Source organism: Pseudopodoces humilis, chromosome 3, assembly GCF_049639895.1.
Source record: "Pseudopodoces humilis isolate 2021_Gansu_Grassland_sample_001 chromosome 3, ASM4963989v1, whole genome shotgun sequence".
In the NCBI taxonomy this organism is placed as follows: Eukaryota; Metazoa; Chordata; class Aves; order Passeriformes; family Paridae; genus Pseudopodoces; species Pseudopodoces humilis.
In genome coordinates, this window is record NC_142202.1 from 104317689 (window position 1) to 104329991 (window position 12303).

At 42.2% G+C, this 12303-nt stretch overlaps 2 protein-coding genes across 3 annotated transcripts in view; both read right to left on the reverse strand.

The window, feature by feature from the left end:
• Nucleotides 1-4399: 4399 nt before the first annotated feature.
• TTC32 (tetratricopeptide repeat domain 32) lies at nucleotides 4400-5936 on the reverse strand. Its single transcript, XM_005521840.2, has 3 exons — nucleotides 5824-5936; nucleotides 5588-5748; nucleotides 4400-4822 (listed from the first exon to the last, which is right to left on the reverse strand). The coding sequence occupies exons 1-3, from the start codon at nucleotides 5934-5936 to the stop codon at nucleotides 4695-4697; spliced, it is 402 nt and encodes a 133-aa protein (XP_005521897.2). The 3' UTR covers nucleotides 4400-4694.
• Nucleotides 5937-7102: 1166 nt separating this feature from the next.
• Nucleotides 7103-12303, reverse strand: part of WDR35 (WD repeat domain 35) — a 41967-nt gene continuing 36766 nt past the window's right edge. For both annotated transcript variants that reach the window (XM_005521839.3, XM_088053541.1), the window contains 5 exons: nucleotides 11730-11894; nucleotides 10582-10722; nucleotides 9594-9750; nucleotides 8747-8987; nucleotides 7103-7809 (listed from right to left, as the gene is read on the reverse strand). In XM_005521839.3, coding sequence (XP_005521896.2) covers nucleotides 7659-7809; nucleotides 8747-8987; nucleotides 9594-9750; nucleotides 10582-10722; nucleotides 11730-11894 — 855 coding nt within the window. In that variant the 3' untranslated portion in view covers nucleotides 7103-7658. The remainder of the gene's footprint in view (nucleotides 7810-8746; nucleotides 8988-9593; nucleotides 9751-10581; nucleotides 10723-11729; nucleotides 11895-12303) is intronic.

The following is a 12303-nucleotide window of genomic DNA, read 5'->3' on the forward strand; positions in this document are numbered from 1 at the left end:
GCCACACAGGTGAGCATCAGGTTTGGTGTGGTGTCACCAAGGTTCACTTGTTTTGCAGCCTTGCACTGTATATTCAGATAAACTTGTTTGCAGTAAGTGGGATATCCCAGATCCTCCCCTTTTGCCCTGGAAAAGTAGGAAGGGGTCCAGCAGCATTCCATACCCTTCACGCACCACCTGGCAGATGAGGAGACTTTTCCACGTACATTGGAAGGGAGATGGAAAAGGGGAGACAGACTTGCATTCCCATTTCGACTGGGATTTCAGGCTTCCACCTTCCCAGAAAAGCCAGAGCACTTCCACATCCTTGGTCTCTTTCCCCTACTTTGGTTGCTGTTCATGGTATAGATGATGAATTTCACACAGAATCTCACAGTATGTCAGGGTTAGGCATTCTCTGTTTACCTTTGAGGGTGTCTGTCCCAAGGTATGATTCAGCCACACGATTGCACAACTGTACCTGGGATTATTCCTACCTCTCAGGTGTTACAGATGGAATTTCAGCACCTAACTCCTGTCCTAGATTGCAGTTTTCAGGCCTATAGGCTTAAATGGCTCCTTGGATTAGCTTTCAGCTACCACCCTGGTCATACCAGAGTTGAACAAGCCTTTGTTATTCAGCCAATGTGGGGAAAAGAGAAAAATATTTTTAATGTACAGACAGAGGCACACCAGAGTCCCCATCCTGGGGAGCCCCCAGTCCCCACTCATCAACCTTTTCCATAGCAACAGAAGTTAGGTTGAAACCTACTGTTGTGAGGCCTGGACACAGCAGGACCAGCTGTTCCTTGCTGGGAGACAAGAATATCCTTCAGGCCCACTTCACATCCTCCTTGTACAACACAAACACAAGTGATACAAGAACTGATCACAGTGAGCTGTAGGAAGCAATGCTCTGGACTGCATCCAATCCCTCCCTGCTCATGCACTAAAGGGATCCCACAAGGAGAATCCTGGAAATCACCTTAGGAAACAGTGTTCAGCTCAAATGGTCACAACATGCTGGAAGTGGGGCCTCCAACTTGACCAGATCTCTCAGCAAACTTTTTTCATAAAAAACAACCAGACCTTCCATTCTGCATGAAAGCCACTGGCTGGGGTCAAATCTGTTTCCCTGATCCAGCCCCTGCCTCTGTTAAAAGCATGAGGCAGGTTGCAGGAGATGGGTTCGGGAATCAAGAGACAACTCAGTATGAGTTAGCAACTTGTTCCATTTTATCACAGTTTCAGCTACATTTTTATAGTATTTTGGAAAGGTAACGTGCAATATTTTATTACGATTGGATAATTGCTGTTTTTCATGAGTTAACTTCTACATTTCTATTGGTCCAGCTCATAACACCCGAGCTCTATAAGATACTTTTTAGTGGAACTTATAAGATACATTAAGCAGTTATATAAGATACATTCTGCAGAATTCACATCCTGACAAACTTCACAAGATACATTTTTCAGATTTCTCATCCTAAATTCTCATATATTCTTCATTGTCTTTTTAACACTTAGTCTTCTTCATATATTTGATACAATATTGTGCCAAGGACTCATGCTGACTCAAAGTCAGGGTTGTGCAGGCCTTCCAAGGAGCTATGGCCTCGAGAAGCAAGCCATTCTTCAACAGCAGGTGAACAGTCATCTGCTGACATAAAAGAATATTGGATATTATCTTTCTATTAGCAATCTTACTGTTTTTGCTTTTCTGAATCCCTCCCCTCCTGACAGGCAACAGAGAGCATGACCGGCATAGCTGAGCTTGCCTGAGACAGAGGAGTTCAATCCCACAAAATTGGAATAGTGCACCTTTCACTCCTGTCACTTTTTAACAAGGTTACCTACTAGATGCACAGTGCAGCCCTCACTTGTAACAGCCCTAGAGATTCAGGCTTTTCATGCAGACTAAACCTCCACTGCTCACTCAGAAGGCAGGCAGGTGGAAGGGGGACATATTCTGGCTACTTGACAACCCAACCCTTTGGCCTCAATGTGCCACAGCTTCCCATTTGGAAAGGCTCTCCTTGTTCCCCATGCTGCACTCACACTAAATGTGCATAAAACCCTTCTCACACTGCTTGGTGCCCTGCTAACCTTGGCATTCTGTCAGCTTTTCCCACCTTCCTAGAAAAGCAAGGGAAAGGCCTTGCCACATGGATAGTTGTGTGACAACTCCTCCTCCCATGTTTCAGCAGGACAAATGGAGTCCTAAGGAAAAGCACAGGGTGATGATGTTACTCTTTGCCTTGTTCTGTAAGGCAGTGATGTTATTCTTTGACATTCTCTAACACATTATGGAATTTTTCGTAAGTTTAGAGGTAAATCATCAGGTGAGAACAGTTACTCATTGCCAAATTAACCCTGGCTACAGGGAACAAGCCAAACAGAGGGTCTGCCAGTGACAGCTGTGGAAGGAAAGTCAAGGCTTGGGACAGTAGGTTTATAGGTAGGAAACCTTGGGAAAGCAGCTGAGAATTATTCACGTCTGAAGTATTTCTGGCCAGAGTAAAGAGAGTCACAGTGCATTAGCAGCAACCATCTGTTTGACTTACTGGTGCAAGCCCATGACTTTGACAAGGGCAGTGGAATGGGCAGGACTGACCCAGGAGCAACACAGAGGTGTGGAATTCTCATGCAGAGACAACCCCTAAAGCCCAGTGAAGGTAAAAAGCTACAGGACCTCACCTTGAAAAGCATCCAAAGCACGCAACCCTGCTCCTTTCACAGCCTGAGAGGTTGCCTGAATTTCACAAAACATTACATAAAAGAATCTTACTCTCCATTAGGCTTTTAATTCTTACACTTTTATAACAGGAAACTTTGCAGGACAAGGGGAGTTACTAAATACATCCTCCTCTTCAAGTTTTGGGTTTTTTTTTTATATACTGAGCATTATGGCCTATGGTGTGGACTATCCCCTTGGTCAGTTTGGGTCACCTGTCGCAGCTGTGTCTCCTCCCACCCTCCCAGGCATCCCCAGCTTCCTCCTCAGCCTGGCAGTACAAAAATCAGAAAAGGCCTTGGCTCTGTGCAAGCCCTGCTCAGCAAAAACAAAATCATTTCCATATTATCAACCCTGTGTTCAGCACAAATCCAAAACACAGCCCCATACCAGTCACTGTGAAGAAAACTAACTCTACCCCAGCTGAAGCCAGCAGGGCTATTTAATAATTTCAGCCTGAAAACCTGAAAGCCAGAGAACTAAATGACTCGTGTGCATGTGAAAGGGGAAAATGTGAAAACCCTACTGGCCAAAATTATCTTGAAAGAATTCCAGATTATGCTGAAATGCATGATGACAGTTCATCCTTTCACAGGAGAGACAAGGAAATACTGTGGAGAACTGGCAACTGCTCCCAGCCCTGTGCAGTATTTCTGTGCCAACAACTGCATGAGAAGTAATTAAGCAACATTCACAAAACAACACAAGCTGGAATCTCTAGCATCTTTGTTTTCTAAAATACTTACTCACTGTTAATATTTTGATCTATATCCTGTCATTTTAAATGTTCTGTGCAGAATCACATCTGCGATCTTGCAGTAAAACTTCGTAAGTCACATTCAACTGTTCATTACTGCTTTTTTAATTGTCTCAGCATGATCAGTCAGGAACATGTTTAGTTTTAGCTCTCCTTCTCACCATCAGTAGAGTTGGTAGGATTTCTCATTTTAAGACTGAGGTGGCATGAAGCATGTCAAGTCATTGAATTATCTGTGTTGTTTTAGAGACAGAATACCAAGATATGTGGTAGCAAAGCATGTGCTTAATATGTCTAGTCCAAAATTAAGACTTCTGAAGGGGGAAAATGGTCATTGCCTATTTCTCAAACTGTGAATGGTCACAGACTGGTATTATGTATCATATTTCTGTAATTTCAAATGGCTACAGTCAAGTGTCAAGAGCACGAGCAATAAATGCAGCATTTTCTCAGCCCTTTTCCAAATCTGCTCACTGTGGATGTTGCAGTTTCATCCCCACCGAAAGTAATCTTGGTGAGGCTGCTGGGAAAGATATCCAGAGGCCCCAGTCTGATCTCATGACTCACCCAAACAGCCTCACTCTCTTCAGTGAGTCTCGTGCTTGTGCAGACTCTGGGATCATTCATGGAGGAACTCACCGTAAGCAGAAATGTCACTGGCATAATTTTATTTAAAAGACAAAATCCTAATGCTCATCTGAGCAATCAGTATTTTTTTCATTAGAACTTGTGTTGCTATAAACTTGCTGACAATTTACAGACTTCAGTAATGGTCCCTCCTACCATGTGAGAAATTATGCTGCCTGGGACTTCACAGGAAGCTCCATCAGACAGATTTCACACTGTATCTTTCAGGAAATTGATCTCTAATAAGAGAAAGCCACAATTCCTCCTGTGAATATTTTCTACAGTAAACTCTGCAGACAATCATAAGATAAAAAGTACATTTTCACTTTTATTGTCAATTAATCTGGCCAATATATTCATTATAGAATTACAAAGTATTTCTGTACAAAATCTGTAGATGTGTCTCACAGAGATCAACATTACACATTCCCTCAAGAACAAAAACCCCAAATCCAGTTTCTTTTGCAATCATAACCAATTTTTAACTTATTTATCTAAGAATGAAGTGCTTCCGCAGGTCATAACAGATGTAAATGATCTTGGGTTTTATCCATCGATGACAAAAATCATGTTTATGGGAATCACATCACTGAATTTTCAATAACCCCGCTTCTGTTTTTCTTCTTTATCAAGAATAGCCTGTTTTAGACTCAATGCAGCATCTTCAAACTGGGGGTTTAACTCTAATACTTTCCTGAAATCTTTTATGGCCTCATCAAAGTCTCCTGTCACAAAAAAGAAAAAAAGGAAAAGTAAAATTATCTTTAAGTGTTCATGCTCACAAACCTCTCACAACTCAAAAACACCTCCTAATACACCCACAAAGCAGCAGCTACTTCCTGGATCCACTACATTTGAATTCTCCACGGGCTCAACTGGGAGTCAAAGGGTTTCACAGCAAGAATCTCCAATGGACTTTATGCTCAGTTCAGCCAGTTTATTCCCAAGAGAAGGAGACAAAAGGCCCACACCAATAATGAGGCTGCCCTAAAGCTGGCACACAGGCACAGAGCTTCCAGCTAGTGCCCACGGCCCGGCTCCATTCTCTAGTCCCCCGACCTCTGACATGGCCAAGCTCTAACAAAAGGCACAGCGCTGTCATTTTGTTACGGCACCATCAAAAACGGGACAGGAAATTCCCCAGAGGTGGCCAGTAGCCCACTGTAAGTTGTGAAGGCTGCGCTCACCGCAGCTAAAGCTGCTCGGGAGATGCTGTATCTCAGATTTAATGGTAGTGTTTGGAACTGGCTTGTTTTACCCCAGCGCAAATTCTTCCGCAAGTACACCCTTGCTCCTGTTTTCCACAGAACAGCATCCTTTCGAACGGCTCGGCTAGGAACAGAGGGGTATAAGAAGGCACAGGCGGGGCAGGCAGCAGCTAAAGCTGCTGTCACTGCTGAGAACGTGTCGCGCCCGTGGCGGAGCCATGCCCCTCGTCCCGCCCGTCACCCGGCGCTGCCCGGGCGGCGCTGCCCCGGCCCGGCCCGTACCCAGCCGGTAGCGCACCAGCCCGCGGTTGTAGTAGGGCACCTCGAAGGCGGGCTGGCACTCGATGGCGGCCGTGAAGTCCTGCACGGCGGCGGCGAACTCCACGCTCAGGTACCGCGCCTGCCCGCGATCGTTGAGCGCCGCGGCGAGGTCGCAGCGGGCACTGCGGGGACAGAGGGAGCGGCGTTAGCGGGGGCCCGCCCGGCGCGCCCGCCCCGCTGCCCGGCCCCGGCGTTACCCCGCGGGGCTGCGGGCGATGAAGCGGCTGAAGAGCTCCTCGGCCGCCGAGAGCCGCCGCGCCCTCAGCTCCGCCCGCGCCGCCGCCCGCAGCTCCGCCGCCTCCCCCGCCATCGCGCTGACGTCACGCGGGGCGGGCGCGCCGTGACGTCAGGGGCACCCCGGCGCGCGCCGCGAAGGCGCGGCCACGTGAGAGAGGGCGCGGGGAAACAGAGCTGGTCACACGGCAGGGCGCGAACTCGATACTGAAATACCGAAATACCGAAATACCGGGATACTGAAATACCGCCGTAGCCTCTGTAATAACCAGCTGCTCCATTCTCGTGAGACCCGCAGCTGCAGCACAGCGCCCAGATATGGGGCTGCAGCACAGGCACAACATGGAGCTGGTGCAGCGAGGCCAGAGGACACCAAGATGATCAGAGCTGGAGCACCTCCCCTCGGGACATAGGCTGGGAGAGTTGGGGTTCAGCCCGGAGAGGACGTTGTGGAGACCTGAGAGCACCTTCTAGTACCGAAAGGGGCTCTAAGAGAGCTGGAGAGGAAATGTTTACAAGGGCATAAAGGGATAGGACAAGGGAGAATGGCTTTAAGCTAAAGGAGGGAAGGGTTAGGTTAAATATAAGGAAGAAATTATTTACTGTGAGGGTGATGAGGCTCAGGCATAGGTTGCCCATAGAAGCTGTGGGTGCTCCATCCCTGGAAATACTCAAGAACAGGGTGGATGGGCTTTGTGCTACCTGGTGAAGTGGAAGGTGTTGCAGCCCTTATCAGAGGGCTTAAAACAAGATGTTCTTTAAGGTCCCTTCCAACCCAGGCCGTTGTATACTCTGTGATTCTGTGGAGATGGGGTTAATCCTTACTGGCCTAAAATAAGGGAGGTGCTTAGGTGAGAGCACAGAAGACGACCTACACTCTGCTGTCCTCTCAGAAATGTGCTAGGGCACAATGTGAACGTCACAGCTCACGGCTCTTGTCAGGCAGCCAAGTGCTGGCTGGTCCTGGGGACAGCTCGTCCCCTGCATCAAAGCCCTGCAGCACTGCCAGAGCACAGGCCCAAACCAGCAGTAAGGTAGGACAGCGAGACATCACTCCTTGGACGTTTGTGTGTAACAAAGGTGACACTTCAGCTCCTGAACTCTGTTCCAACAGATGCAGGCTGCTCTCAAGCTACATGAAAAATGCCAGGTTCCAGGTTGCAAGTTCATGGAGGTTTCCTTAACCTGTTGAAGATGACATCACCCAAGCTCAACAACCCGACTGACACACTGACTGCTGTGTGTTTTCAAGCCCTTTATTGCTGCAGTGGGTTTAGCTATACTTGGCAAAAGAAACCAGCACTAACATATGCTTTTAATGGTATCATCACTCCAGTAGTACAAAAACATCTATGGTAATATTATCAAAATTACTGTGACATTACTTCAACTCAGGAATTGCTTCCTTCAAAAAACTCTGAATTCTGAGAAAACTCAGTAATTTCCTGTGGAATTAGACAAAAAAATGGAGCCTACTCAGAGTAGAACATGTTGATATGAGCCTACATTCAAGTCACATGGTTTTGAAACTGGGCTCAATCTGTAATAAGAATGCTTTGACCTTAAATCTTTTTTTAAAAGTGTAGCAAAAAATGGAATCTATTTACATGGTAATTTCTTCAGATAAATGGAAGCAGTAAAGGTTTTTCTTGTGGGTTTTCTCTTTTGGGAGTTTTTGTAATGTTTCTCTACCAGCAGCACTAATTGCTACAATAGAGTACCTGAGTTGTATTTCAAAAGAAAACAACATTTTAGAGGCCGTTTTTAGCAGTCATAAATGCAGATACAGAGTTTATCCTCAGCTTACTGTGCTGTGGCACAGAGGACAGGCATTATAATGGCCTGCTTCTTTGGCTTTCATACAATGCTTACACACACTGCACATCCAGAATTGATACTCCAGGATAGGGGCTCCGGTTGCAACACATACAGGAGGTTTACCATCTTCACTATAAAAAAAGAAAAAAAGAGTAAAGCTGAAATAATAAAAATGTGGTGTGCCAGTTGCTGATTAGAAGTTATTAGCTCATTTAACACTTCATTGTTCATGTAACCAAGTATAAAAATCTTCACACCAGAGAATACCCACCCCCAGAATCATCAAGTCAACAAATCAGGAGAAGCAGAACCAAAAGATGGGGTGAAAAGAAGCAGTGGAGGCCATATAAAGGTAAGGCCTGATTAGACACCTGCACTGCTATTACACTCCTTCCTCTGAAGCCTGAAGGGTCAACTTGACAGCTGCTACTGAGATTCCATACAGCTGCACAGTAGGATCAATCAAGACAGGTTAAAATCCTGTTTGCTAAAAGAAAACTGATTCATAATTGATTTCCATATTTACAAGTTCCATGCTCTTAGCAGGAAGCATGTCAAACACACATATGGATACAGCCACTCCAAGGACTTACCCCTTAAATGTGCCATTCATAGTAATTTTAACTTCACACCAAATAGATTTTAAGTAATTCACAGAACACTGGAGACCTGTTAGTTAATAAAGGTTGAACAGTCCCTTGTCGATACTTTCATCACCCCACCATGGTGATGCAAACAGTAACATTCCTACTCTATTGTCACATGACACCATCTCAAAGGTCCTAAAACTCCTGTGCTTTGTCTACCTACATTTCAAATTAAGATGAAGTTACATCTTTATGCCCAATTCCTTGAAAGGAGTCAGTGTCTCTTTTCCCAAACAACACAGTGCTGTATTACCTTCCTCCAAACTGGCTAACTCCTGCCTCATTCTTGCCCAATATTTGGTTTAAGCAGCAAAGAAATTAATTAGTTTGGTCACACACAAATTCTGCTAAAACCCAAAATGCAACCAACAGCAGAAAAAAGTTATAGTATTCTTATAATATCATATAAAAATAAACCCACCTCTCAAGAACGTCATCCAGATCAGATTTTTTGTTATGCTTTGGTCTGTATCTTGTGAATATCTCTAGAGCAAGGTCTTCATACTGTTGCCTCTGCTCTGGCTTAAGAGTTTCTAAGGATTCTAATTTAACAAAGGCTTTTGAACACGTATCAAATGCTCTGTTTGCACATGCACAGAGTGCCAAAAGGGAATATATTTCAACTGCAGGGATAATATCTTCATAATCTCGCAAATGAAGAGCTAAAAAAAAAGAAAAAAAGAAATCCAAGGAACTATTACACATCTTCTGAGAAGTGCAAACATCTGTATGGAATAGTTGCTACTAGACAACAGTATGAATTCTAAAAATTGGACAAAATGGACCACAGTCTTTTTATTGACTTGACTATGAAGCATTGCTCTAAAAAAAAACTAGGAGATTTCACTTGGAAATTGGTGTCTTAAAACACTTTATTTTAGTTGGTTGGTTTTAAAAATATTAGAAGGATTTGAAATCTTCATTAGTTGGACAAAGTACAAGGAGCTATTTGTTTCTTTAATTCCCACAGATTTTTTTGTGAAGCTCTATAAGGAGGTGTGATGTAAATTCAGGTAGGCCTTTTAATTTAGGGAGAGAAACAAAACAGTCAGCAGAACATCTGCAGAGATTGACCAATTTACCAGGTAATATTTTGAAAGATTTGTATTTTCTTTCACAAAGTCCTTTCCAGGTATTGTGACTGCAGCCATGTTCAATTCATTACATGGTTTTGGTTTAAATTCCGTGGACTTATTAAGAACTGAAAAATATGGCAGCTATAAATTAAGTTATGTGCTGTCTTTACAGGGTTGAAAATTAATTCTTACCTGTTTTCAGTGCTGCATCTACAGAACCTTTATAGAGCTGTTTTTGTGCAAGTATGAAAAAGTGGTAAGCCTCAGCTCCTCGCCAGGCATTGTCTGCAAAGCGATTCGTTGAAGAAAGAACATCTTCTTCCAGCAAACCAGCCAAAGCTGAAGCACTCTGAAAACAAACCAGTATCACAAGTAATTTTTATATGAAACAGATACAGCAGAAAATAGGGATATATGAAAAGAGCTTTTCCGTACTCCATGATTACACCACTGTCCGTGTTAAGTGGGAAGAATACAAATGGACCTACAGTGAGCATTGTCAGGCGTTCTGTACAGAGCACAGGCACAACATATGGTACAGATTTTCAAAGATAAATATATATGTGTGTATACAAATATATTTTGTGCACATGCAGACTGGTTCATAGTTTGGATTAATACTGCATTTCAACACCAAAGCTCTTAAAAATTTTCTTTAAACTATTTCATTTGTGCATATGAAGATGAACATGTGAGCAGAGAAAAAAATTCATCCATTTGCTTCCCCTGTATCTGGAGCCATCTCCCTGCTGAATTACAGGCAACACAGCTTAATCAAATCACAGATCACCCTTTGGGATCAATACTTCCAATTGACACAAGAGTCTTGCAGGAGGAAAAAAGTCTGGAGTTTCTTAGTATGGTTTTCATTCTTACAGTGAAAACATTAAGAAAAACACATTAAACTTATGAAGAAAAATTTCTATTAATACATACAATTTAAATGTTTTAATAATACTTAAATTAAAACTATTAAATTAGTTAATTAATTAAGTATTAAAAATAATACTTAAAACAATATGTTTTCATGGGGGACTTGCTTGAAAGAAAGCTTTGTTCTTAGCAGGGAAAAGGGTTATTAAAAAAACATTATAGGCTCCCATGAAGATGGCTTGCTATAATCTGACTAGCTAGCAGATACCAGAATTCAGAAAGGGGAAAGAGAAAAGAAAGACACTACCTCTGAACTTTTCTCTTTAACTTTTCCCCTTTGTGCATTTTGCATTTGTTCATGACACTGTTCCATAAGTAAGGCTGATAGCACATAAAGCTTTTTAACTCGCAAAGGCTTTGTCCTTTTCTTTGACTCTTCATCTGCAATCTTCAAAAAAAAACAAAGGGATTTAATTCTCTTGGACAATTGCATGATTGTACAAACCTAGGAAATCGTGCCAAAAATTATTCTGCCTTTAAATGTAATAATTTAGACTGAAAACAGAACTATAAATGAAAATGTCAAAGTGAAGTATGCACATTATTCTGTATTTATTTAGCTAACATGTATATAAAGCCAGATTCTCAGGAAGGATAAATCAGTGTAACCATGTATAAGTCTAGTGATCTAGTATAAAAATAAACTAAAAAATAGCATTTTTTAAACACATACATAGCTTTCAATAAGGTCTGGTGGTTTTCCCAGAAAAGAAGAATGGCTTTTGAAAGTAACATATATTATATATAATGCTATAAATATTTGCAGTAAAAATTGCATATCATTCCTACAAGACTTTAAGCTATGTAGAGAAATCTCTGCAGCCAAACCAAATCTAAGCAACATCTTTATCTTAAAAGCACACCACAGCTATTTCTAATTGAAGGAACTAATTGAAGAAATACCAAAATTTAACTTCTAGTTATTGACATCGTTTTTTGGTTTTTGGGGGGTTTTTTTGTGGGGTTTTTTGTTGTTTTTTTTTTTTTTTTTTAAAAAGGAGATTAAAAATAATTCCCATGACACCTAAAATAACATGGGCATTGCATGCCAGGCCAGTCTACCACACTCTTCTACTAGGCAATGCAGGGCATTAGGACCTTTTATGACATGGAGTTCATCTACTGAAGTGAAAGTCTCAAAATAAATAGATAGCTTGTATCTCCAGTCTCCTCTGCACTAGCTAAAGAGAACATCCAGGGTAACTATTACTGATAGAGATACCTGAACTCTGGGAGATGGGTTAATCTTTGCAGTATCCTGTATGATGACATCTGCTTAATTGCCTTGACATTGTTAAAACTAAAATAACCCCAAGAGAATAAAAGTAGCATGGAAATAGTAAGAGCTAGTCCAAAAACCCCAGTCATCTGACATAAAAATAAAATCTGCGATACCTTGAACATGAGCTTAGCAGCTTCAAAGAAATAATTGGCTTTACGGTAGAGTTCTATAGCATCAAGGATTTTATTCTTTTCCAGTAAATGGCTTGCATATCTGGCTAACAAGGATCCAATCTCTTTCATATTGTGATTTTTAGCCAGCTCCACCGCTTTATTCCACTAGAAATTAAAGGAGGCAATTATTAATCTCATTTTTTCAAATACACTCTCAGAACAAGTCAGGTATTCATGAACAGACTGCAATGTTTGTGTGCAATATTTCATCACCATTTTGAACCAGACTGCTATAAAATTAATATAAAAAGCAAGAGAATACAAATGCTTACATCATTGCAAATCATGTGATGCAGCAGTACTGAAAAAATGCTGGACCTCTGTCCAAAACCACATATAAAACAGTTGCTTCTACTTTCATAAAAGCTATGCAAAATCATTTCAGTGCAGCTCATAACTGGACACGTGGATTTCAACACTTCTGCTATTACTTAAACCAGACTCTGAAAAGTATGTCTGAAAGAGGACCTTAGCCCAGAAGCTTAAAGCACACAGTAACTTTACTTATTCTTTT

Coding starts and splice junctions, on each gene's coding strand:
- TTC32 (XM_005521840.2), bottom strand. CDS start 5,936: ATGGCGGGGGAGGCGGCGGAGCTGCGGGCGGCGGCGCGGGCGGAGCTG. Junction 5,749..5,823: donor ATCGCCCGCAGCCCCGCGGG/GTAACGCCGGGG, acceptor CTGTCCCCGCAG/TGCCCGCTGCGACCTCGCCG. Junction 4,823..5,587: donor GCTGGTGCGCTACCGGCTGG/GTACGGGCCGGG, acceptor TTTTTGTGACAG/GAGACTTTGATGAGGCCATA.